Source organism: Martes martes (assembly GCF_963455335.1).
Source record: "Martes martes genome assembly, chromosome: 13".
Classification (NCBI taxonomy): Eukaryota; Metazoa; Chordata; class Mammalia; order Carnivora; family Mustelidae; genus Martes; species Martes martes.
In genome coordinates, this window is record NC_137901.1 from 83,863,243 (window position 1) to 83,889,818 (window position 26,576).

A 26,576-nucleotide genomic window follows, 5' to 3' on the forward strand; every position below is an offset into this window, starting at 1 on the left:
ATGGAGAAATACAGTAATTAGTGGCAGATTTTGAGCCAAACTTAGGACAAACCCAAACTTACTTTCTGGTCCAAACTGGTCTAAACTCTTATCCCCTTTCCTGAATACTGTAGAACAATAAAAACTTAAAATTATAGTATCTATTAAAAAAAAAAAAATCTTAGGGATGCCTAGGTGGCTGTCAGTTAAGCGTCTGCCTTTGGCTCAGGTAATGATCCCAGGGTCCTAGGATTGAGCCCATGTTGGGCTTTCTGCTCAGCAGGGAGCCTGCTTCCCCCTCTGCCTGCCACTCCTTCTGCTTGTGCTCGCTCGCTCTCTCTCCCTCTGACAAATAAAATCTTAAAAAAAAATCTTAAAGATCACAGACTTGAATGAATGTCACATTGCTTCATGTCACTTGCTTCATTGGGCTTTGCTGGGTATTTTTGAGGTTGTTAATTTGTAGATAGATATAAAAATATTGAGCTTGCTGTTCTGGGTAAATGGTCATAAAATATAGTGATCAAAAGACCTGGCTGTAGGGGCCCCTGGGTGGCTCAGTTGGTTAAGTGGCTGCCTTTAGTTCAGGTCATGATCCCAGGGTCCTGGGATTCAGCCCCACATCAAGCTCCCTGCTTAGTGGGAAGCCTGCCTCTCTCTCTCCCACTCTCCTGCTTGTGTTCCCTGTCTTGCTGTGTCTCTCTCTATGTCAAATAAATAAAAAAAAATTTATTTTAAAAAAAAAAAAAAAAGACCTGGCTGTAACTGGAAAATAGTATGGCATTTCCTCGGAAAGTTGAAAATAGAGCTACCCTAACCCCCAGCAATTGCACTACTGGGTATTTATCCAAAGGATACAAACATAGTGATCTGAAGGGGCACCCGCACCCCAGTGTTCATATCAGTAATGTCCACAACAGCCAAACTATGGAAAGAGCCCAGATGTCCATCAAGAGATGAATGGATAAGAAAGAGGTGGTATAGCTATATAATGGAATACTACTCAGCCATCAAAAATTCAAATCTTGCCATTTGCAACTATGTGGATGGAACTAGAGATATTAATGCTAAATGAAATAAGTCAGTCAGAGAAAGGCAATTACATAATCTCACTCATATGTGGAATTTAAGAAACAAAACAGAGGACCATAGAGGAAGTGAGGGGAAAAATAAAACAAGACAAAATCAGAGAGGGAGACAAACCATAGGAGGCTCTTAATCATAGGAAACAAACTAAGGGTTGCTGGAGGGGAGGTGGGTGGGAGGGTAGGGTAAGTGGTGGTAGACATTAAGGGAGGGGACGTGATGCAATGAGCACTGGGTGTTATATAAGACATGATCACTGAACTCTACCTCTGAAACTAATAATACACTCACTATACATTAATTTGAAAAAAAGACATGGCTGTAGAGAGATGCATACAAATTAACTTGGAGATATGATAGAGGCACAAAAACTGAGCGAGTCAGAAGGAGTCTTACCAGAGAGGCGTCATTTAAGGATTAATAAGTTTTCAGTAGGTAGACCAGAATGGATGAAAGGAATCCAAAGAGGCAGACCAAAGCTGGAGGCAGAAAGGTGAATTGTGTGGGGACACCATAAGTCAGTTGGCAGAGCTGGAGCACATGGTATGTGGGAAGGACTGTCCAGTACAAAGATGACAGGTGCAGTAGCCCGCTGTTGTTGTTAAAGGATCAGTGCCTTCTGATGTGAGGAATAAGATTTCTCATTTTGAGTATTTGTTCTGAAGGTTATCTTTAACTTTGGGGTACTGTGGATTTTTCAAGACTTAACTCTGTCCTCATTGTGGTTTTTTTTTGTTTTTTTTTTTAAGGTTTTATTTATTTGGGCATCTGGGTGGCTCTGTCAGATGAGCATCTGCCTTCGGCTTAGGTCATGATCTCAGGGTCCTAGGATCGAGCCTTGCATTGGGCTCCCTCCTCAGTGGGGAGTCTGCTTCTCCCTCTGCCTGCTGCTTCCCCTGCTTGTGCTCGCTTGCTCTATCCAATAAATAAAATCTTAAAAAAAAAAAGATTTTATTTTTTTGAGAGAGAGAGTATGAGCAAAGGGGAGAAAGAGAGGGAGAAGCAGACTCCCCACTGAGCAGGAAGCCCAACTTGGGGCTCAGTCCCAGGACCCCTAGATCATGACCTGAGCTGAAGGCAGACACTTAACTGAGCCACCCAGGTGTCCCTTTTTTTTTTTTTTTTAAAGATTTATTTATTTGAGAGAGAGTAAGCATGTGTGTGAGTTGCGGGGAGGGGCAGAGGGAGAGAATCTCAAGCAGACTCCCCGCAGAGTCTAACACAGGGCTCCATCTCACAGTCCTGAGATCATGACTTGAGCTGAAACAAGAGTCAGATGCTTAACTGACTAACCCACCCTGGTGTCTCATCCTCATCTTTGACCTGGGAAGTCACTTAACCTTTCTAGGCCTCAGTTTCTTTATCTTATCTGTATTTATCTGTATCTGTATTAAACTCTTTTATAGGATTATAGTGAGGATTACATAAAACAGTTATGGAGGTACGGGTATGGGAGGATGGGGTATTTAATTGCCTATTTTTTATTGAAGTCGTAATACCTGTAATAAACTGAGCAGCACCAACTACCAAATGTAGGATCCATATAGTGCTGGCTGTTTACCTTTTGGGTAAAAAAAATTTTTTCTTCAATTTCCAGTAGGTTTACTTTTTTCTTTCCTTCCTTCCTTTCTAAACTTGTAATACTATGCATAAGTCCCCTGAACTACCACCTCCAGTCATAGTCCTTTTTCCTCTTCTCTGGGTATATCCACTGGTTGTGTGCCAAGAACTTTTCTTTTTTCTTTAATATTTTACTTACTTAGAGAGAGAGAGAGAGAGAGAATGAGAGAGCGAGCATGGTGGAGGGAGTCAGAGGGAGAAGCAGACTCCCTGCAAAGCAGGGAGCCCAGTGCAGGACTCAATCCTGGGACTCCAGGATCATGACCTGAGCTGAAGGCAGTGGCTTAACCAACTGAACCATCCAGGCACCCCAAGCCAAGACCTTTTATGTTAATTTAAAATGTACTGTAATAACTACTACATTTTTGAACGTAAATGATACGCTCTGTTTTACACTGAAACTTAGCTTGCTTTTCCGCTTAATCTTATATTCATGAGATTTGTTCAGGCTAATGCTGTTCTTTTAAACAACTGTATGGTATTCGGCATATGAATGGATCATAGCCATTGCGTATTGTAGGTTATTTATATACACTTACTTTTACTGCAGTCCTGAATGAAGTGTATTTTACATACCTTCTCTACTAATGCACATGTGTACTTCCAAGGTAGACGAGGTCTCAAGATAATATTGTTTGGCCATAAGGTGTGCTTCCCTGGTTTCTTCAGGGCTTTGCAATACTGCCAACTTCATGTAACCCTAACCAGTTCTCAGCCAACCTCCTTTCGATGTTTGAACACTCCATCCCTTTATTTTTTGTAGTCTCTATTACAAGTCAAGTATGTAGCACATATTTGAGGAATTCTTGGAAAGCTTTGTTATTTTTTAGCTGTTTGGTCTCTGGAACCCATGGTCTTTGTCAGTATGGAGAGACACTTAACAATATTGTAACCAGAAAAGTTGGCAAAGGTAAAAGGTAAATTTGATGCCTTTAAGAAGTGGCTCTGATAATGTCCAAATTAATAATTTCTACTTTTGTTTTATGATGAAATAATCAGAAATCTTAATTTTTCTATTTTGTACAGCTCATAACAAAATAGTAGTGATTTTATATCCAGACTTCTTAGTAATAATTTTCTACCTTTTTTTTTTTTTAAAGATTTTATTATTTATTTGGCAGAGAGCGAGCGAGCGAGAGCAGTAACACAAGCAGGGGGAGTGGGAGAAGGAGAGGCAGGCTTCCTGCAGGCTTCCTGCAGAACAGGGAGTCTGACGCAGGGCTTGATCCCAGGACCCTGGGATCATGACCTGAGCCCAAAGCAGACGCTTAACGACTGAGCCACCCAGGCGCCCCTCTGCCTTTTTTTCTGGATGAACATTAATAATCAGAAATCTGTTTTTTTATTTTGTATAACTTAAAATAGAGCACTGGTGAAAGAATTGAAATAATGATGCTAAAGCAATAGGGTGTCAGTGAAAATCACATGGAAAAATACCCATCTGTGATGAGCTTTAAGCCTTTTTTGCATTTTATAAATTTGAAAATGACGCATTGTATTCTGATGGAGCTTGCTGTGAGACCAAAGGTAATGGTAGTTTTTATTTCCATGAGAGGAACTATAATCTATCTGAGGGAATGCTTTCAGACCAAGACCGCTAATTCTTAACTTCTTTGTAGGAAGAGAGAAAATTTTCAAAGACTGTGCAAGGGAAGGTGCAGAGCAGTTATCTACACTCACTTCTGGAAATTGGAGAGCTGCTGAAAAAAAGACTGGAGACCACAAAGAAACTAAAAATTTAAAGAAGTGGGAACCACAGGCACCAGTGACTCTACACCAGAAAATGATATCATCTTCCCAGGCAAAAGCTCCATCTGGTTGACCATCATTTTAATCCAGAACTTCCTCATAAAATGCATGAAGGACTTTGATTGTGAATTAATTTTTTAGGTATTAAATGTATACAATTGATTAAATTATTGTATATAAATCAGAAGCAGGACCCTCATCTGGGTTTGACCACTTTTTATACATGTTCATATGCATATGGCAGCCACAAGAGAACCCCACTTTTCTTCTTTCCTCCCATCACCAGAAACATCTGGTGGGTGGGTGGGGGTCCTATAAAAGCAGCAATAGAAATTAAGCATAAAGCGTTGACCTCAGAGCAGCTGAATGGCCCTCCCATTATCATAGTGGGTGTTTGGTCTGGTCCTTGAGCCTTAGGAAGCAGAAAGCAGAAGTAGGGGGACCATGACTGGGAACAGGCCCTCTTTCCACATTAGTTCAGTTTTGAGGCTTCCTCAGCTGCTTGGCTCCCACAGAACCCAAAGCAGGTACCCAAAGGGCCTCAGATGAAATTTGGCATAAGCACCTGTCACTGAAGAAGGCCAGTCAGATGACCATAGGCACTCAGTGTTTGGCTTAATAGTCCAATAGCCAAGAAATCCCCATCCTAGCTCCTGTGAGAGTTAAATCACAGATAGGCTTGTATTAACTTACACCATATGGAAGGGAAAGCAGTGCAGACCACTTATGAGCCTGCTAAGGACTAGCTTGCTGTCTTTCATCCATCTTTGGGAAAGATGGGAATCACTGTTTTAAAGAGATGTGTACATAATTTATGCAGGCAAGTCTGATACCAATGTCATTGGTTTTGTGAGATATATATATATGTATATGCTTTTACATATATATTTTTCAAGCACACAAACACGTGTGTGTGTGTTTGTGTGCTTGAAAATAAAGATTTAATACTTTAGTGTTTTTTAAGTGGGGGGTTTGGGGAGGAAGGAAGGAATGTATATTATGGACTTAACTTGGGTTTTAAGTTTTAGGCTGGCAAAAGAAATGTTATCCATTGGGTTTGACGATTGGTCTGCTTTCTTCAAACTTGAGAATTACACCAGGATGGTGTTTACATTGTTCACCTGGAGCTCCCTATGACTATAGCTTCAGAGGTTGATCTGACAGAAAAGATAACATTGCTCTTGAAAATGTCATACAGTTTATACAATTGCTTTGATACCTTTTTGTGTTTGAATCTGTGCTTCTGTTTTTGGTTTTTGTTACTCAAACACCATTAAAGTTAGTAATTCTGTAAGAGCAAAGATACGAGTTTGATGAGAAAATTCAAGCATCTGATGGAGGGTTGATTGGTCTTAAAGACCTTACAGTTCCTTTTCTACTCACTTCTCCAGTGAAATGTGATACTTTTTTCTTTTAAAAGGAAACAAAAGAGAGCTTGGAAAATCTCTGTATGCAAAACAGTTGCATTTTGTCCCTTTATCGTGACTTTCTTAGATTCACAGTTTGATAGGGTGATTAGTAACTGCTTGAACTTCCAAGGAAAATTTTAAGAAAATTACTACATTATCTGTTCAAAATAAGACTTGCTGGAAATCCTAGTCCATCAAGTAATTCCAAGAAGTTATTTTTTAATGTAAGTTGGTATCCATAGCCATCATACCCTGTCCGAAAAGGAAGAACTGCCTTGAACAAGATGAATTGAAAATTCTAATTGATTCCAAATCTAATTTAATGACAACATAATTTCACAAAACTATTGCCTATTTAGATGGAACTTGGTGTGTGTATGAGGGTGGGGGTATGTGTGTATGGCATGTGTTCTTGAAATGATGTATCTTTGAATATCCAAAAATATTGTACATAGAAATAGAAATGCTCTATGAAACAAGTCTTCAGCTGACCATGGTCAATCTAGCATATGTGTGCTCAGTGAGCTGGCTTTGGTCCTCAGGGACAGTGCTTGACTCCAGTGGTCTACCTAACTAGTCTTTTGCCTAGGGACACCCAGGACCTCTCCTGGTTTTAGTGACAAATAATGTTAGGACGAGGTTATGCTTCCTTTGTTACTTGCTGACTTTCCTACTAAATGTAGCATTTCAGTTAGATCCAACCTCTTACATTTTGGGATAATTGTAAAAAGAATGAAATTATGCAGAGATGCCCAGTATCTTTTATTGGTCTGTTCTTTTGGAAACTGTTATGCACTATAAATTGTGTACAGTTTAAAATAATATATATATATATATATACACACACACACACACATATATATATATATATTTACATGAGTAAAAAGCACCCTCCAGCAATTGTATGTCATTGGTATTTGAAGAGAATTCCCAAATAACCCATTGCTGCTGCTGCTGTTTTTGGTTTGTGTGGGTTTTTTTTGTTGTTGTTGTTGTGTTTGTTTTTGTGTGGTAAATTGATATTTAAAAAAAAAAAACGAAAGAAAAACACGACTACTGTTTACAGACTGAAAAATTACTGCTTTTTATACTACTGAGATCCTAAGTTAAGATTCTCCAAAGCAAACATTTGGTTTAAATCATTTATCTGATGTGGATAAAGCATATAGAAATTTTTAGTGTTCTTCACATAATGGAAAATGTACAAATGCCTAGCTGTGTTGCCCATCAATTTTGTATATTTTCATAATTTTAATTGTTCAAAATTGCATTATATTTTGCAATCACTATGTTCAACCTGGATTTGTCTTTCATTTAAACTTTTAATATAAAAAGGGGTTTCAATGTATTTATGGCCTTGTTATTGAAACTCTTCCTACTTATTTGATATCATTTATTAATATGGGAAGTATATATTCTTCCTTCAGAACTTAGTGAAGTGTACATAGCCAATTAGATGGGTTGGTTTTGTTTTTTTTTTTTTAGATTTTTAAAATTTATTTGACAGATCACAAACAGGCAGAGAGGCAGGCAGAGACAGAGAGCAAAGCAGTCTCCCCGCCGAGCAGAGAGCATGATGTGGGGCTCGATCCCAGGACCCTGAGATCATGACCTGAGCTGAAGGCAGAGGCTTAACCCACTGAGCCAGCCAGGCATCCCTGGATGGGTTGATTTACATAAACCTTTCCATTTTAAGTTGGGATTTCTGCCTGGGTCATTTCTGTTTGGATTCATAGAAGCCACACCTTTTAAGTGAGGTAATTCATCTCAATTTTGTACTGAGTGTCATATTCCTTGGCAAAATTATAGTATTTATGAATTTAAGATTTTTATCCCAAGGCCACTAGTCTTTTTTTTTTTTTTTGCTTTTTTTTTAAATTTTTATTTTTTTATAAACATATAATGTATTATTAGCCCCAGGGACTAGGCTTTTTAAAAGTAGTACCTCACATGCTAGCATTCATGAATTCAACATACATGCATTGGATGCTTCTTTACACTTTAGACTCTGCAGTAAATAAGAGCACACATCCTAGTTAGTGGCCCAGGTGGGGGAAGAGAGAACAAAAATAAACATTAGTTTGTAAGTCCGTTTTAGGGTGCATGATAACTGGGGTCCACAAGCAGTGTCATCTGACCTGATTGATAGTCAGCAACCAAGAAAGGAACCCAAGTGCAGAGGCCTCATGGTAGGAACTATTGGGCATGTTCCAGTGACTGACAAGGGCTCAAGTGTCTGGGCTTAAAGGAGTGGAAAGGGGGAAGTAAAGGGTGTGTGTGTGTGTGAGAGAGAGAGAGCGCGCGCCCAATCAGGACTTTATAGATGGGGAAGCTTTCTAAATGTAGTGGGAAGTTGCTGGAGGATTTCAGGCAGACTGATTTGATTAACCCAAGAGTACTCGGGCCCACAGGCTGAGATCACACACCGACAGTATGGTGGAAAGAGGAGCTCCTAGTTTCCTTTCTGTCCTAATACTATTAAATGCCTTTGTGTGGGCCCTGAGCAGTCAGTTTCTGCCTGGGACTCCATCCCATCATTCTTTTTCCGTTAACAAAAGATGGGTACTTGGATATACCTCAATATACCTCACCACCATTTGTTGTTGTTTTTTAAGATTTATTACAGCGTGTGGGTGTGCATGTGCACAGGGGAGAAACAGGGAGGGAGAGAGAATCCCAAGTTGGCTGCCTGCCAAGCACGAGCCTGATGTGGGGCTCGATCTCGACCCCGAGATCACAACCTGCGCCAAAACCAAGAGTCGGCAGCTCAAATGCCATTTTTAATCTTCCTCAAAATTTTCAGGTTTATACTCTGTTCCATTTTTGGATGCTGTCACTGCCTTGACGCAGACATATATTTCATAGTAACAAGTAGAAGGTAAGCAACCATGAGCCAAATGCTTATAAAAATTATTTATGGGGTACCTATATACCAGTTTATACATGGAAGCACAGTGCTCTCTTGCAACCTCCAGCTTCCACGTATCCCAGTAAAAGTGGGTCCCTGACAAGGTACTGTTCCATATATGAGAAAAGAAGTTTACTGCAGGTAAGGCTATCACCTAAGACTACCTAGCAAGGTAAGGATTAGGGAAGATTCAAACTCTAAAGCATTGATGAAGCGAGTTGAAATCTAGACCACCCCCAACTCACCATCTCACATTCTTAGTAGTCTTGATGGCTATATTCATATTCCCAGACTCTGCCTTATTTATTGACAGTCAACCTTTCCTGAATTAATTCTGATGCAACTTCTTTTGGTGGCACCAATTCCCAAGGATTATTTTAGGTAACTTTTAAGTTCCCCAGAATGATGTTCTTCATCTTGGATCCAGGGTCTCATTTGCTTTGGGTTATCTACAGATTCCCTAGAAATTGTATTTGTTTGCTTCTGTGAAGCCAGTCCATAGCCTTCCTCATAGTCTGCTTAGCAGCACCTGAGCCACAATATTATTTAATTAGAGGAAGAAGAAGGAAGGAATCTATTTGACCTAAGTGTCAGGGAGGATTTAATTTTATGTGGCTTATGCAAATCACTTCAGACTCTAGAGTTTAGAGGGCCCATCTTTAATGAAAAATATTTGCTATAAAGAGCCTCTGATAGGATACTCTAGTCCTGCCCAATGGCTCTTCAAGACCCTAGGCTTATAAATAATAATACTCAGCCTGGACTCATCCAATTAAGTACCCATTGACGTGCTGCCACCATTTCTTTCCCGGCTGACAAGATCACATTCAGGGACTGTGGATGCACGTGGTTTGAAGAGTTCTTTCTCTACTTGCCATTTGTCTTACTGTATTTCCCATTATGACAGTGAATGCTTAGTTCTTTGGAAGTGAATCTGTTTAATACAGATGAGAAAAAACTAGAACAGCTAAAGCAAGCTTATCAGTGAGAAGCATCCAGAGAGATCTTCCAAAAATTTCATAATGAGTAGGGGAAATAATTAAATATATACAGTTACATCCTTTTCTTAAATGTTGAGAGTACTTCTGCTGGTTACTGGCAGGAGTTTAGGTCTGAACATCTTTTTTTTTTTTTTACAGATTTTATTTATCCATTGGCGGGGGTAGAGGCAGAGAGAGAGAATCTCAAAGCAGACTCCACCCTGAGCACGGAACCCAATACAGGGCTCCATCCCATGACCCTGAGATCATGACCTGAGCTGAAATCCAGAGTCAGATGCTCAACCTACTGACCTACCCAGGTGCCCCTGAACCTTTTACTTTGTTGAACTGTGAGCCTAAGCTACCACAATTGTTTTTGTTTTCAGTGAATTTACCAATCTGGCTGAAATGGAGGAACACAAACAAGTTAAGGTTTGACTTGCTAACTCTGTTCAACTCAAGTTTCTTTTTGTGGCTGTAATAATAAATATTTCAGAAGCTTCACTTTGGTATTTCCAAGTTGTTAAATACGAAAAGTGAAGGTTTTCAAGAACTTTACCATTACAGGTAATTGCCCATCGCTCCTGAACAGATTTGAGTTCGTACAATGGTCTCCCACTCTGCTTCTTTAATATTGGTACTTACTGACAGTGACAAAGTAGCTTAGATGGAAAACAATCCCTTTAAAAAAAAAAAAAAACAAACTTTCAAATCAGACCAAATTGTATCATTTAGCTATCTAAATCCAACTAAAAAAAAAAAAAAAACCATCTGATTTCATCAATAAAACTAAGAATTTGCTCTATGTATTTTTCTTTTTTTAAAAGATTTTATTTATTTGACAGAGAGATAGCACAAGTAGCAGAGCAGCAGGCAGAGGGAGAGAGAGAAGCAGGCTCTCTGCTGAGCAGGGAGCCCAATGTGGGGCTCCATCCCAGGACCCTGGAATCATGACCTGAGCCGAAGGCAGCCACTTAACCAACTGAGCCACCCAGGTACCCCTACTCTATGTTTTTTTATGGAGTATGGAAAATTATTACATTGAGCTCCCTTAATGTTGCCATTCCACAGGTGCCTGGGTGGCTCAGGTTGTGATCCTAGGGTCCTGGGATTGAGCCCCACATTGGACTCCCTGCTCAGCGGGTAGCCTGCTTCTCCCTCTCTGCCTGTTGCTCTCCATTTGTGCTGTCAAACAAATAAATCAAATCTTAAAAAAAAAAAAAAAGCTGCCATTCCACTTTTAAGGACCAGAAAAAGGACAATGCATTTTGCCACCTACAATCAGTCCACTGGAGTTTGAACACCGGTGGAAAGTAATAAAGGCAGACCTTGAGCTGGGACCAGTTTCTACAGTTACAAGGATAGTCAATTACCCTGGTAGAGTGGAGTCCATACCAGCTCAGATTAAAAAATAAATTCAGGGGCGCCTGGGTGGCCCAATGGGTTAAAGCCTCTGCCTTTGGCTCAGGTCATGATCCCGGGGTCCTCGCATCAAGCCCCGCATTGGGCTTTCTGCTCGGCGGGGAGCCTGCTTCCTCCTCTCTCTCTGCCTGCTTCTCTGCCTACTTGTGATCTCTGTCAAATAAATAAATAAAATCTTTAAAAAAATAAAATAAAAAAATAAATTCAAAGGCGAAAGCAGGTCACAGGCCAAAGTAAAATTTGTGAAAGAAAACTGAATGGCTTCAGGTCCTTTTAACCAAAACACAGAAACTTTAATTGGGTCAGAATAACACCTGTCAAGGACCTGGGCAGTACACTCCTCTTTATAGCCCCAACTCCTTCTGAGGGGGAATTTCACAAGCCATCTGGTAAGTGCTCTGGTTATACAAAGACTGGCTATAGTGATGTCCCAAGCACGATCACATCAGCTTCAGTGTCCGGGCATGCTCAGATCTCTGGCTTAGTGCCACTTTAACCACCACTCTTATATCCCAGGTCTCACAGCCAGCAGGTAACTCTCCCCTCCCCACCCCCACCAAACCCTGGAAAACCCGGAGTGCCTTTTTACAGCTCCTCCTTTTCGGCCCCCTTCTTCTGGAAAGCAGTCAAGATGTTTAAGCTCTTCTGGAGCTCTTCCTTCTTCCCATCACTCATCTTGTTCTTCTCAATCAGCTTGGTGATCCGGGTCATTTCCGACGCTGGGAAGTCCTCACCTTGGTCTAAGACCTTCCCCATGATCTTCAGGTACTGCTCAGCCCACTTCTTCTCAGTCTCCTTCACATTTGCAAGGTTGTCCTGCCCCTGCTTCAAGAGGGCCCGGCGGGCCTCCACACCTGAGGCCCTGATGAACTCCCCAGCAAGGGCGTCATACGTAGGCAGGCAACCAGGCATACCTAGGTAGACTCCTTGCCCCTTCAGCCAGCGCTGGATGGCTCCAACCTTAACAGCCCCACTATACAGGACTGGGTTCTCAAAGTCCCCGTCCCGAAAGAGGTAGAAGACCGGGTAGTTCTCTTTGTCCAGCTTGTATTTCTCACTCAGCTCCATATTCAGCTTATCACCATAATCTGTGAACAGAAATCAGGTATGAGGAGCAAGACCACGAGGAATGCAGGGCAGGAGGTGGCTGTGAGGCCCATCTGAGCTGACAGCAAGGATTCTGGTTGTGGAGACATCCCTCTTCTGCTGCTTCCCAGACATGTGGCACTCGTCAGGTCATTTAACCTCTCTGAACTTCACTTTCCTCATCTGAAAGTTTATTCTAGTTCACTATGTGCCAGGTTCTGTTCTGAGTGCTACAGACCTAGCTATGATTAAGAGTTTACAACTTCTCTGACCTCAAGGAGCTTATATTCTTTTAAGGGTAAGAAGAGAGATGGTAAACAAACATACCTGATTAGTACCAAAAAGATAAAAATAAAATGGAGTGATGTGACAGTAGGGAAAAAGGCCTACTCTGGGCAGTCATGGAAGGCCTTTGCGGAGATGACATGAGCTGAAGGACTGGAAGTTTCAAGGAGCCAGACACGTGATAATCTGGGAAGAATGTCTCAGGTAGGAAGGACTGAAAGAGCCAAAGCTCTGAGGCAGGAATAAGGTGGGGGGATTGAAGGCTTGCAAGGGCCGTTCTGGCTGGAGCTTAGTGAGCGAGGGCAACATGTGGTAGGTAACAGGCAGCGTCTCTACCACATGTGAGGTGTTTAGGAGGACCCCGTCAGGAGATAAGTGCACTTGACCTGGAGAGTTCAGTGCAATATGTGGCATTTGCTATGTACTTCCTAACAAGCAGTAGCAGTTCCGAGGACTAATGGTGTGACAGCAGGTTTTTTATACCTGGCCAAAAAGAAAGGGCCAAGGCTGCCTATTACAGGACAGTAGTATAGGAAGTGGGGGTTCCAATCCTCATTCTACCACTTCAGACTGTACAGTCTTGAGCAAGATACTCTCAGCATGAAGCACGGGGGTCACAGTACTTTCTTCCTAGAGTTGTCACAAGGATAAGACACATGGATAACACTTGGCACAGTGGCCTGGCACACGGTACATGTTTGATAATGTCAGCTGCTATTCTTCTTTTTCTAAAAATTCCCAAGGGAGTGGATGTGCGGCTGAGTCAGAACTGACTGACTGCCCTGGAAAAGTGTGGGAACTATCTCTGCCCAGGATCAGACTCTCAAGCTAGCCAGGGAACCGGGGCATCCCCGCTGGAAGGAAGCGGAGAGAGGGAAGAACCCACTGGACTTGAGAATAAATACTGAGGTGGCATTCTGGATGAGCCACTTAGTTCCTCGAGCTTCAGTTTCCCTCAAGTATAAATACGGAGAACGTGTGCCTCACGTTTTAGGCAGCGTTCAAGGGAAGATATAAAGTGCACTGTCAACCACCACGTGTTGGCAACTATTATTATTAGAGTGGTCACTGTGGTTGAGAACGGTCCTTGATTTAGCGGTAGCTCTGACGGATTTGAGTTAAAGCCACAATCCAATCGTTTTCGTAAAAAATAGCTGAGAAGAAGGTGGAGAAGTGACTATGGGGACCCTAGGAACTGTAATATCTCCTCCTCTGACCACAGTCCCCTGCAAGGAGAGCTCCAGATTCTCATAGTAAGTTTCACGTCAGTGTGGGGTGGAGGGTGAAGGATGGCGGGGGGGGGGGATCCCTTTCCCTTGGGCACCTGCAAGGATGAACTGAGGTTCTGTGGTATCAGATCTGCTCAAGCTAAGCCTGCCACCAGTTCCTCGAGGCCATGACTTCACTTACACTCCTGCTGGCTTAGACAGAATGGTGTTGGGTATCCCACCTACAAGGAGGGAAATGATTCCTAGCTTCCTCCCCTTCTGCCCTCCACAGTCGTGTTTGGACTTGTCCATACCTGAGATCCCCACCTCTGCCACCAAAAGATCATCGCTGGAGGCCGAGTTTTCAGCCAGACGCTTGAACTCATCCTGTTTCTCACCGTAGGGGTACTGGGTGTCGAACTTCACCAAGACGAACTTGCTTTTGGGAATGACCTGAGGGCATAGAGAGCTGAGCAAGTCCAGGATTCCAGGGACCTTTGGGGCTAATTCCCTTTCACAAGGGACCCCTGTTTAAGAAACAGAGTGGAAACCATGCCTGCAAGGGAGGTAAGTGCTCACCCACCAATACTCATTCATTGACCCACTGAATCATTTAACATTTTATTAGTGTTGGGTACTCCATTAGGTACTGGTTCATCGTAATCAAAGACATATACAACCCTGCTTAGAATAAACAAAGCTGCAGACATTTTTTTTTTTTTTAAAGCTGCAGACATATTAACGCCTTTTCTTCCAGTGGCCTTTTCAGTAAGATTAAGGGAACCCTTAGAAAACACTATATTGGCCCCATGGCATGCCCATCATCCCAGAGGGCCTTTCTCAGTAAACAATGAACCAGAAATCTGACAAAAACCAACCAACCAACCATCTGTAAAGAGGTTGGCACCCATGGAGGTGTTTTGGCTAGGGAGCCGAGAGGTTCAACTTTGCAGTTTCAGGGTTCACAGAAAGTTGCTGAGAGGCAGACTTAGGACAATGTCTCCTCCCTGACCACAGCTCCCTTTGTCTAGGTCTCCAGGTCCTAAACTGTCAGAGTCAAGACCTTTATTTCAATTGTGGTAAAATTCTCATCACACAACATTTACCATTTTAAAGTGTACAATACAGTGAAACTTAGTCCATTAATAATACTGTGCAATGATCATTAATACCAATTCCAGAACATTTTCATACCCTGAAAAGGAATCACATATCCATACACATTTTAAGCAGTCACTTCCCATTCTTCCTTCCCTCTCCAGCCCCTGGAAACCACTTATCTGCTTTTTGTCTCTATGATGTCTACTCTAATGGAATCCTACGATATGCAGCCTTTGGTACCTGGCTTCTTTCACTCAGGATCACGCTTTCAAGATTCACCCATGCTGTAGCATGTCTCAGTATTTCATTCCTTTTTGTAGGCAAATAATATTCCACTGTATGGATATGCCACATTTTATTTATTTATTCATCAGGTGTTGGGACATTTGGGCTGATCCCACCTTTTGGTTATTTGTAAATAGCACTGTTACAAACATTTGCCTACAAGCCTACAAATGTTTGTTTGCTTGCCTGTTTTCATTTCTTTTGGGTATATACCTAGGAGTGGAAATGCTGGGTTGTATAGTAATTCTATGATTAAGTTTTAGAGGAATCCCTAAGATCTTTGTTTTGATGGTTTCTCCCAATGCACAGCTTTAGTCTAACAACTGCCCTCTCCTCCTCCTATAACTTTTTCTTTTCTTTTCTTTTTTTTTTTTAAGATTTTATTTATTTATTTGACAGACAGAGATCACAAGTAGGCAGAGAGGCAGGCAGAGAGAGGGGAAGGGAAGCAGGCTCCCTGCTGAGCAGAGAACCCGATGTGGGGCTCGACCCCAGGACCCTGGGATCATGACCCAAGCCAAAGGCAGAGGCTTTAACCCCCTGAGCCACCCAGCCACCCCAACTTTTTGCTTTTCTAATCAAAGTGATCACTTCTTACCCATTTTTCATCATAGGCAATCACTATCGTAATTAAGTCAAGCTGACATCACTCCAGTTTTTGTTAGTCTTTGTTGCTCACTGTGCCTTGATGTCTATTTGGTTTTAGCTTTTAAAAAATATTTAACACTGCCTAGGGGCACAAGGAAAGGAGGAGAAGCTATCAGGACAGGCAATTTTTTTTTTTAAAGATTTTATTTATTTATTTGACAGAGATCACAGGTAGGCAGAGAGGCAGGCAGAGAGAGAGGGGGAAGCAGCCTCCCTGCTTAGCAGAGAGCCCGACACCAGGCTCGATCCCAAGACCCTGGGATCATGACCTGAGCTGAAGACAGAGCCACCCACTGAGCCACCCAGGCGCCCCAGGACAGGCAATCTTTTAAGTGATCACTGACCCCCAAAATCTGAGCTCTGGGGGCCTAAAAGCAAGTAAGACTTTTTTTTTTTTTAAGGTTTTATTTATTGGGGCGTCTGGGTGGCTCAGTTAGTTAAGCATCTGCCTTTAGTTCAGGTCATGATCTGAGCTGGGATTGAGCCCCACATCAGGAACCTACTCAGCAGGGAGCCTGCTTTTCCCTCTCCTGCTCCCCCATTTGTGCTTTTTATCTAATTTATCTCTAAAATAAAGGTTTTATTTATTTGAGAAAGAGAGAGGGAGAGCACAAGTGGGGGGGGGCAGCGAGGGAGAAGCAGGCTCCCCGCTGAGCAGAGAGCCCAATGTGGGGCTGGATCCCAGGACCTCAGGATTGTGACCTGAGCCGAAGGCAGATGCTTAACTGACTGAGCCACCCAGGTGCCCCACAGGTTAAGACTTAAAATATAAACCAGATCACATCCCTCTGGCCTGACTGTCCTTATTTCAGTTCCACAAACTCATTTCCACTTAGGGCCTTTTCATTTGCTGTCTCTGTTGGCTGGAATACACTTTCCCCAGCTCCTTCCATGGATGTCTATCATTCAAAGCTCAGTTCGAATGTCCCCCCGCCACCTACAATGGAGAGGCCTCCTCCACTCATACCATCCTAGCACTCCTTTATTTCACCCTCCTCTATCACATTACCCTGCTGTGCTTTCTTCACAGCAATAATCACTCACTAAAATTTTTATCTGAGTATTTGTTGTCTGTCCTCTCCACTAGAACGTACACTATGAGTACAAGGAGCTGGTCTGACTTGTCGTCCGCTCTATCCCTACTGCCCAAGAGTGCCCGGCATGTAGCAGATGCTCTGAAAATAATTGATAGACGAACACAACTAGGGTAGGCTATGGTAGCAGATGCTACATATGTCTGGGGGAAAATATTTTAAAAGTACAACACAGGAACCCTATCTTCAAAGAGCCTATATTTGTATTATGGAATAATTAATAATTATATGGTGGTCTAACCCTGAAACAGAGCTGAAAGGCCTCCATCTTTTATTCTGCCATTTTAGGCCATCAGCAGAATGGTTTTGAATGCACACATCTGCACAGTGGATTTCTTCCTTTTCATTAATTAGCCTGTACCTCTTAATTGCTTTAGAAAGCTGTCTCCTTTCTTTATGCTTAAGGAATCGACTCCACCATATCCTATATTTAGGTAACTTGCTTGCTCAAGATGAAGATGATTTCATCATTCATTCATTCATTGAATAAAAAGGTACCTATCATGAGTTAGACACCACTCTACGTGAACACAGCAGTAAAAAAAGCAGGCAGGGTCTCTTATTTCTAGTGATGGTGAAGGACAAGAAACAAAAGAAGACACTGGAAATTGCTGAAAGACAAAAGCACAGAACAAGGCCCCTGGATGTATTACCAGGTAGCTCTCCTTCTGTTCAGTGGTGATGGAAGAAGATCTAGAAAGGGACTGGAGAAGACAACTGTTCACTCATTCAATAAATTATTATTGAGTATCTTCTTTGTAACAGGTAACTAGCTAGGTCGTGCAGATGATCAGTGAACAAAATAGACAAGGCAGTTCTTCATATTCTAATGTGGGAGAAGATAAAATAGACAAGGGGGAAAAATCAGTGATGAGTGCTCCACAGAGAAATCCAAGTAATGTGACTGGCTCTTTTGACAGGGGGAAAAGGAAGTCAAGGAAGGACTCTGAGAAGGTAAGTAATATTTAACCTAAGCCTGAATGATAAGAAGCAACCAGCCTTTCAAAGACTGGGCAAAGAATGTTCTAGTCAGAAGGAACTGCCAGTGCAAAGGGCCCATGTCAGCGAGATGAGCTAGGAATATTCAAAGGACAGAAGGCATGTATGGCTGGAGCTGAGGGAACAAAAGGGGGAATGGTCAGGAGAGGAAAGGCTGAGCAGTAAGCCCTGCAAGAAGATTACTGTAATGACAGACGAGACCAGGGTGATACCAATAAAAAAAATTTCCCTCTAAGTCACGCTTGGTCTGTGATGTTACCCCATTCCCCCTTTTGGGGGCTGGGGTGTCATTTTTCCAATAAAGACCCCAAAAGCATAGGGTGCTGTGGGGTGTGCCTGACAACCAACCAGCCATAACTACACTTTCAAATATTTGAATAAACCACAGGTGCCAAATCCAGGACAAGGAAACCTTTTGAGAATAGAAAGAGTTCAACCGCTTGAGACAGATTTAGAATTCCACTTTTTGGTTTCACTTCCCAGCAATGGGTACAAATTAAGAAAATAAAACGAATGTGTTCTCTCTCAATGCTTAGTTTGCCCATCTCGTAGGCGAAGTTGAAAGCTGCCAGTGGGTGAAGACAGGTGCCAGAGGAGGGAGCTGGGACTGCATTCAGCCTTCAACATTTCCAACGTCCACTTACCCAGGGGAATCCTTCCACGCCTTGACCCGGTTTTATTCATTTTCTTCCCAGGCCCAAGATATTCCCTACAGAGTTCCCATATTCTTAACGCTTGCACTTTTCAGGAAGACACAGGATCTCTGGACACTGTTTGCGTATTGCAAAGCAGGGTGCGCTCCTGCTCCCTCCAAGGGAGGAGGGGCGCAGAAACGCCAGTTAACAAGCGGGGTTTCCAACCACCTCCCTCACCACCCCCGCCCCACCACAGCCAGGAGCACTTGGCGTCCGCCTCGCACCGCCCTCCAGGCCTCCCACTTGGGACTCGAGGATTGGATCTTGCCCGGCACCGCCTTCTCCCCACTGGGTGCGGGGAAGGGGCAGCAAGTTCCCTGGATTACATCTCTGCTGCTCTTTTACCAAAGAGGAAGTACAAATACTGCAAAGACAAGCGTGCGCGGGGACCCTGGCTTGTGTGTGCCCCATGGTCGCAGGATGACCCCGGCCCAGAGTCCACCGGCCCTTTAGGATGGTGGGAAGCCCTGGGATCGTCGGTACAGACCACCTTCTGCCAGCCCTGCCTCCTTCCCCACGGGTGTGCGCTCCCCTGGGCGCTCAGGCAGCACCTGCGCGATTCCCCCACCCCCGTTACCTTGTAGAAAGTGACTGTATCCAGGGGAAGGGCGCCCTTGGTGTGCAGGCCGCTGCCGCCATGCGGAGCGGAGAGGAGCAGGAGGAACAGAAGAAGGGGAAACAGTGGGGAGAGAGAAGCGGCGCGGGGAATGCCGGCAGCCATAACGCCGGAATCTGGCAGTAGGAGCTAGGAAGGCTGTAGTGGAGAAAACGCCGAGTCGTGGGTCACGTGACTTGTAAGGCCGGCTCGGCTGCGCGCACGTGTACAGCCTGGGAGGCTCGCGCTGTCCTAGGATGAGAGGGAGGGGCCACGTGAGGGGCGTGGAAATGGGGCTGGCGCGCGCGCGCGCGCTCCGCGAAGCTCGCGCAGGCCTAGGGTGTGGAGGCGGGGCCGCGGGTGGCGGGTGGTGGAAAGAGGCTGCTGCGCACGCGCACTCGGCGAGGCTCTCAGTCCTTCCGCCCTTTTCCCGTCCTCCGCTGCGCGAAGAGAGGCTCGAAGCGCGTGCTTGGCGTCTTGCAGCAATTAGGTCGCTCTTTCTACTCCTCTTCGAAGATGACGAGGCTGGCCACCATTTCTTCCTGCTTTTGGACCGTCTGACAGTCCATTGAGACCCGCTACTGCTTTAGGTTAGTCTTGTCAGTTAGTCTGTGCTACCGTCCTCGCGAGGTCTGTCATACTCCCCCAGCTCCCTCAGGACCCGAGTAGGTCACGCAGAGGCAGCTGTTCGTCAGCATGGCCGTCAAGGCCACCCCGAAGCCTGCCCAGTGCCTGCTCTGTTGTGAGGGCCTCAGCAGCGAGACTCCGGGCTTCTGTAAGAGCCGGCTTTACTGAAAGCTGAGTATCCGCCCAGCTACGCCCTAGGCTCCTGAAGGTCTTAAAAACAAAAACAAAAACAAAAAAATCCTAATAATTCTATTCCCTAGATATTTGTTCAGGGCGTGGTTTACACCAGACCCTGATTTTGCCTCCGGGAATACGGAATAGAGGTGAAGGAGACAGAGCTCTGGACTGAAGGACCTGTGTTCGGGAGGAAGTGATAAGACCATTACAGTATTGTGAGAACATCAGTGGAAATTCAGTTAGCCCTGCTCAGGGGTGTCAAGAAAAGTTAAAGACAGGAAACGACTTTTAAACTGGATCGTGAAGGAGAAGGAGGCATTTACAAGCCAAACACCAAAGGATATTTCTAAAAAGGGGAAAGACATGGTGAATCTGTCAAAGTAAACCGGGGTACACTGCAAAGGGTCTCATCAAGCTGAAGGGTTTGGAGCCGCCACAGGTGTTAACCAGGACGGTGAATTTGGATTTGCTTTCAAACTTAGGAGTTAAGGGAGTGAGAAAAAAAAAAAAAGAAAGAAAGAAAGAAAGAAAATGTGAAGGGAGTGGATCGAAGGGAGAAGGCGGGGAGACTAGTTAAGGATCAATTGTAGTAGTCTAGGTAAGAGAGGTTAAGGTCCTGCAGTAGCCCACAATGAGAGGGAAGGGTCGAACTGAGAAATTTTGTAGGGTAGAATTCACAAAATTTTATGAACAAATGGCATTATGAGGGTCTTAGCGTCATATTAACCACTGTATGTTAATAAATGGGTGTATAAAATAGTCATCAACGATCATAGGGTCCAGTTATGGGCAACCAGTTTATATAGGAATTTTGAAAGAGTCAATGTGTGTGTTTGTTTTGGGGGGGTTGGAAAAATTTGAGTTTGCTTTAATAAGCTACTAAATAAAATGAGCTACATAGACAAGGGATAGATGGTGGGGGGGAAATTATGAGCTAAAGTGGTTAAAGAAGCCTTCGTGTAGGAAGTGAAAATGGAATTAACCCTTGGAAGAAAGAACATTTTAGGTGGAGAAAAATGAAAAGGGAGCAGAAGTGGGAATAAGCATGATAGTTTAGGGAGACCAACCTGGCTGGAAAGAGTTCTCAAAACACTAGTTAGTGAGATAGTTTTAAGTCCAAGCAACATAAAGTCTTGAAAAAAATCAAACTAAGAATTTTCTGTTCTGTCATGTACTCAATGAGGAGCTATTAAGAGTTTTTAGACCCAGGGGCACCTGGGTGGTTCAGTGGGTTAAGCCTCTGCCTTGGGTTCAGGTCATGGTCTCAGGGTCCTGGGATTGAGCCCCACATCGGGCTCTCTGCTCAGCAGGGAACCTGCTTCCCCCTCTCTCTCTGCCTGCCTCTCTGCCTACTTGTGATCTCTGTCAAAGGAAAAAAAAAAGTTTTTAGAACCCTTTATAAGATGTTTAAACTGTTTTTAAATTATCACTTATGAACTTGTAAATGCTTTGGGTACACCTAATTAGCATAGTCAATCAGAAATGACTTTCTAGTTATAGTTTTGAAGTAGGTTTTGAAAATAGTGAAGGAAGAGGATTGGTTGGAGAGGGAAGAGAAATATTGGTACTTTTGCTATGAATGGGAAACAATTCAATGCAGTACAATAATTGTCTCAGTGGTTTCTCTTAGTAGTGCCTGGGTCCCAGTCATTCACTTTATAGTATTATTAGATTCTTAGCTTCAGGACCCTGACAACAATGTACACAAATAAGCCAGGTATAATTCCCTGGAATTTAGGAAGTTGTGCAATCCCATAGTTGACACCCATGTGGAAAATCAAAAGGCTGGGTATTGCAGAGAGGTAGGAAGGAAAAGGCAGGGCAGGTTAAGTTGATGCAAGATTGTTGAGCCCATTGGTCAATAAAGAATGCTTGAGACAATTTATGGTGCAAAAAGGTGTCTTTATTATAGTGCAGGGAAGGAATCTGTGGGCAGAAACAACAGCACTGGGGTTGTGAGGAGTGACTGATTATACACTTTCAAGTTGGGAGGGAATAGGGATAAGTGTATATCTCTAAGGAATTTGGAAGCAAGGTTTCCAGGACCTTTGAGGGGTCATTTACTACTGTCTAGTAAAACCTTAATCATGAGACCCTTCAGGTGTATATCAGTGGGTTGTATGTTTGGAGGATGATTGCTAACATATATCTCAGGGGGTAGAGATAAAGGAAGTTTCCAAAGAGATTTCCCTCTGTTAAAGTGGATTTACAGAATCCTGGAAGCCAGGATAATGTCAAGCTAAGGTTGCTTTTTGCCCCAGCAAAGCATTAACATTGAGGCAGTAGAGTTTCTGGAGGAAGGTCACCCTGCCAGTCCCAAGTACTTGTCAATGAGCTGTAAGTTGTAAGGAAATTTAACTGTTTCTATATTTCTTTTGCCTTAGTTCTCCACATCAAAATGAGTGCGCACATGACCCGATCGATGCAGGAGCTGAAGTGAGGAGGAAAAAGGTGGCATGATCTGCTAAGGCAACTAATAAATAAATTCCATTCTTTTTCTTCTGACATCATCAAGCCAGTATGCCCCGTCTCATTGACTTCTTTGCTGTTCCTTTTATATACAAGGCATGTTCTTGCCTCAGGGTCTTTGTATTGGCTTTCTCCCTCTAAAACTTTTCTTTAAAATATTCATATGGCTGGCTCCTTCACTTCCCTGAAGTTCTTTGCTCATTTGTCAACTTCCTAAGATCTGCCCTGACCGTCCTTTAAAAAACTGCTCCTTCTGGTAGGATCGACTTAGTTCCAGGCCTTGCATATTTGATTTTTACTTCTCCTTGGCTGGAGGGCTCTGCTACAACCAAGTTATGCCAGATCCTCAGTCAGGCAAAGAAGCATCCAAATTTAGTCCCCCTTTTCATATTTATTAGGGTAACAGGTACTGGAACAACGCTGTATGTCTTGCCCCTGGCATTGTGCAATCCAGATGTCAGTTGGGATAGGAAGAATAACTCAGAACCCTGTAAAAGACTGGGTCCTCAGTGATCAATACAAGTTGTACTCAGTGAATGTAAATTACAGCAAACTGAAGACAGAAGATCTAGACTTCTAAATGAAATGTTTTGGGCACCCAGATGGCTCAGTCTTTAAGCGTCTACCTTCAGCTCAGGTCATGATCTGGGCGTCCTGGGATTAAGCTCTGTGTCAGGCTCCCTGCTGAGCAGGGAGTCTGCTTCTCTGGCTTCCCCACCACTTCTCTGCTCCTCTCCCCACTCATGTTCTCTCTCTCTCCTCTCTCTCATCCTCAAATAAGTAAATAAAAAAATCTTTAAAAAAGTGTTTCGCTATAAAGCTGCTTAGAATGAAGGTGTCCCAGAAGCCATCAGCACAATTTTCCACTTATCCAGGAAATAGTTCCCTTCTAAATGCTGAAATCATGTTTCTGTATTGTGTTGGGGTTTACACTGATTAATAAATATCTGAAACTTGAAAAAAAATTGTTCCTTCCTGATACTTCCTTGCTTTGTATTTCCCCTCTTTTTTTCCCTCCATAGCACTTTTCAGCTTGCTAATATATAATTTGCTCATTTTTCTTTTTATCTGCTCCCACGGAGGGCTGAATTTATGTTTTTGTCTGTTTAGGTTAAGGTGCTATAGCCCCCTGTCTGGCACATGGTAGGTGCTCAGTATATACTTGTTCAGTGAGTAAATAAATGAGAGAGAAATTACTCCATGGCTATCTCTCAAAATTCCATTGGCTCTTTCTACATTCCTTTCTTTTTTTTTTTTTTTTTTTTTTTTTTAAAGATTTTATTTATTTATTTGACAGACAGAGATCACAAGTAGGCAGAGAGGCAGGCAGAGAGAGAGGAGGAAGCAGGCTCCCCGCAGAGCAGAGAGCCCGATGCGGGGCTCGATCCCAGGACCCTGGGATCACGACCCGAGCCGAAGGCAGAGGCTTTAACCCACTGAGCCACCCAGGCGCCCCTCTACATTCCTTTCTTGAGCCTCATACTGTTCTTCAGAGATATTCCATTCCTTGGAGCTAATTGTCTTTCCCTTGCAAATTTTTGTTGGTGTTAACACTAGTTCTTTTGAGATAGATGAACACCTAAATTGTCTAAAGAACAAAGTCGTTTTCATCTGCTAAAAATTGTTATGGAAAGATTTACCAGCAGTATGATTTTCTTTAAGCCCCATCCTCCTCTAAGAATTCTTTGAATATTGGGGCACCTTGGTGGATCCGTCTATTAAGCATCTACCTTCAGCTCAAGGTGTGGTATCTGGGTCATTGGATGGAAATCAGATTCCTTACTCAGCAGGGAGTCTGCTTCTCCCTCTCCCTCTGCCCGGCCTCCCTGCTTGTGCTTGCACATACACAGTGTCTCTCTCTTTCTCTATCAAATAAATAAAATCTTAAAAAAAGGAATGCTTTCTATAAGTTTTTTTTTTTTTTTAATATTTTATTTATTTGTCAGAGAGAGAGAGAGGGAGAGAGAGCGAGCGAGCACAGGCAGACAGAGTGGCAGGCAGAGGCAGAGGGAGAAGCAGGCTCCCTGCTGAGCAAGGAGCCTGATGTGGGACTCGATCCCAGGACGCTGGGATCATGACCTGAGCCGAAGGCAGCCGCTTAACCAACTGAGCCACCCAGGCGTCCCAGGAATGCTTTCTATATGAAAAGAATTATTTCAGTGTTTCAGTATTAACCACTATTTACTGTGCATTTTTCAGGTACCATATACTTTTCTGAGGGTAAGCGTTACATTGGTGAACAAAATAGACGTGCTCCTTGCAGACCTAGTTGGGGAAAACAGCATTAAATAATCATACAAATAAATATATAATTACAAATTGTGATAATTTCTAGAAAGAAAAGTTGAAGACCTATGAAAAAATATGATGGAGGGATCAATTGGGATTGGAGTTTGTGGGAAACTTCTAGAAACAAGTAAGTATATGTAAGCTGAAGAAAGACCTAAAGGATGAATAGGATTCAGCTCTCAAGGAACTTAGGCTCATGTGATGAGAAAGATATTAAATAATTGTAAATAAATATGAAATTGCAAATTGGTGTATGTTAGGAAGGATTTTAGGAAAAGAAAAGAGCAAGTGCAAAGGTTCTGGGGTGAGAAAGAACTTGAAATATTTGAGAACTTAAAAAATTCCACTGTGGAATTTATTCTTTAATAGCAAAGTCATTAGCATAGCAGGAGGTTATAAGTGCAGAAATTAGGGATATTTATTGCAGCATTGTTTGCAGATGAAAAAAAGAAGAAAAGAAAAAACCTAAGGACAACTCACAAGTTTCTGAGAGTAAGTGTTGGATAAATGATGTTTGTTTTTTTTTAAAGTAGGCTCAATGCCCAGTGTGGGATCTGAACTCAAGACCCCAAGATCAAGAGTTGAACTCTACTGACTGAGCCAGCCAGGTGCCCCTAGAGAAACGGTCTTATATAGAATATTATACAGCTATCAGAATGGGTTAGAACTATTTCCATGAAATACTAGGTGAGAAAAGAAATGTGTACAGAAATATGTGATCCCATTTTTAAAACCCTGTAACTAAAACATAACATAAACATAATAACCCCTATTATGTATGTATGCATTAGGATGTGGCTTTGTTTTTTTTATTGCACAAAGTAAACTTCATATGCAGCAAATAAAGAGATAATGGGAAATAGCTTCTAAAGCTGTGAATTCATCCCAAGGGAGGGTGAATGGGTGCTTTTTGTTTAGGGTTAGGATGAGTAGTTAGTTTTTATTTATTTATTTTTTTAGTAATCTCTATACCCAACTTGAGGCTCAAACTCACCAGTTGCATGCTCTTCCTACTGAGCCAGTCAGGCGCCCCAGGATGAATATTTAGATAGAAAAGCCCTGTCATTGTGTGTAGAGGAGGTCATAAAATCCTATAAATACTTTGTATGTTACGTAAATGAGGTGGAGGCTCCTCCTTAGGCAGAGGTTTTAGTATTATAATAAGGTAAAGGTAATTGCTGGTTATTCCAGTGGTCACTCCAAGGTCCTTCAGGGGTTTAGCTCAAAAGATCTGGGCAGTCTGGGCTGGTGGGAGGTCTTGTTAGGGAAGTTGCTGTCCCCTGAGGGGTGGTTTCAGTTTTCTTTTTTACCTGTTTGTGCTTCCTTCCAGCAACCCAAAGAGGGACTGTGTCCTTTGTCCCTATTTGGATATATTTTAACAAGCATAGAGAAAGATGTAGAGAAATACATTAGGCTTTTAGCATTGGTTACAGTCCAGAGGAATGAAGAGAAAGAAAATAAGACTAACAAAAGAGAATAAAATTATTATGGAATAATGTTGAGAAAAATGTAGAATATAAAATACTAGCTATAGAGTTACTACAAATGGATAGAAACTGAATATAGGGACAAGGACTTAAAGTAACAAAAATAAAAAGGACATTCCGACTAGCTGATGAGATTGTAGGAAACCTTATTGTGGATTTCTGTTATTTTAATATTGTTTTTTCAATGAAGTAACATTAAAAAATCTTAGAGATTTTGACATCCGTGGATCAAATCGTTTAAACAGAGATGTTTTTTTCTTTTGTCCCACTTTGAATTCGTGTTAATTTGTCTTATTTTCATACTCTTGTAAGCCACCTGAAATACTATCTAGGTCAAAGTGGAATATAAGTAAGTAAATAAAAGTAACCTAGCTCTTG

At 42.6% G+C, this 26,576-nt stretch overlaps 2 protein-coding genes and 1 pseudogene across 3 annotated transcripts in view; 2 read left to right on the plus strand and 1 right to left on the minus strand.

The window, feature by feature from the left end:
* NAA25 (N-alpha-acetyltransferase 25, NatB auxiliary subunit) overlaps window positions 1–5,732 on the plus strand; it is a 68,551-nt gene extending 62,819 nt beyond the window's left edge. The window contains exon 24 of the mRNA XM_080820905.1: window positions 4,305–5,732. Coding sequence (XP_080677031.1) covers window positions 4,305–4,427 — 123 coding nt within the window. The 3' untranslated portion in view covers window positions 4,428–5,732. The remainder of the gene's footprint in view (window positions 1–4,304) is intronic.
* A 5,689-nt stretch (window positions 5,733–11,421) lies between these two features.
* On the minus strand, window positions 11,422–19,408 carry ERP29 (endoplasmic reticulum protein 29). Its single transcript, XM_080820957.1, has 3 exons — window positions 19,132–19,408; window positions 14,047–14,185; window positions 11,422–12,241 (listed from the first exon to the last, which is right to left on the minus strand). The coding sequence occupies exons 1-3, from the start codon at window positions 19,273–19,275 to the stop codon at window positions 11,739–11,741; spliced, it is 786 nt and encodes a 261-aa protein (XP_080677083.1). The 5' UTR covers window positions 19,276–19,408; the 3' UTR covers window positions 11,422–11,738.
* A 3,065-nt stretch (window positions 19,409–22,473) lies between these two features.
* Window positions 22,474–23,002, plus strand: LOC308354304 (cytochrome c oxidase subunit NDUFA4-like; annotated as a pseudogene). Its single transcript has 2 exons — window positions 22,474–22,518; window positions 22,738–23,002. The product of its transcript is annotated as a cytochrome c oxidase subunit NDUFA4-like (transcript).
* The last annotated feature ends 3,574 nt before the right edge of the window (window positions 23,003–26,576 follow it).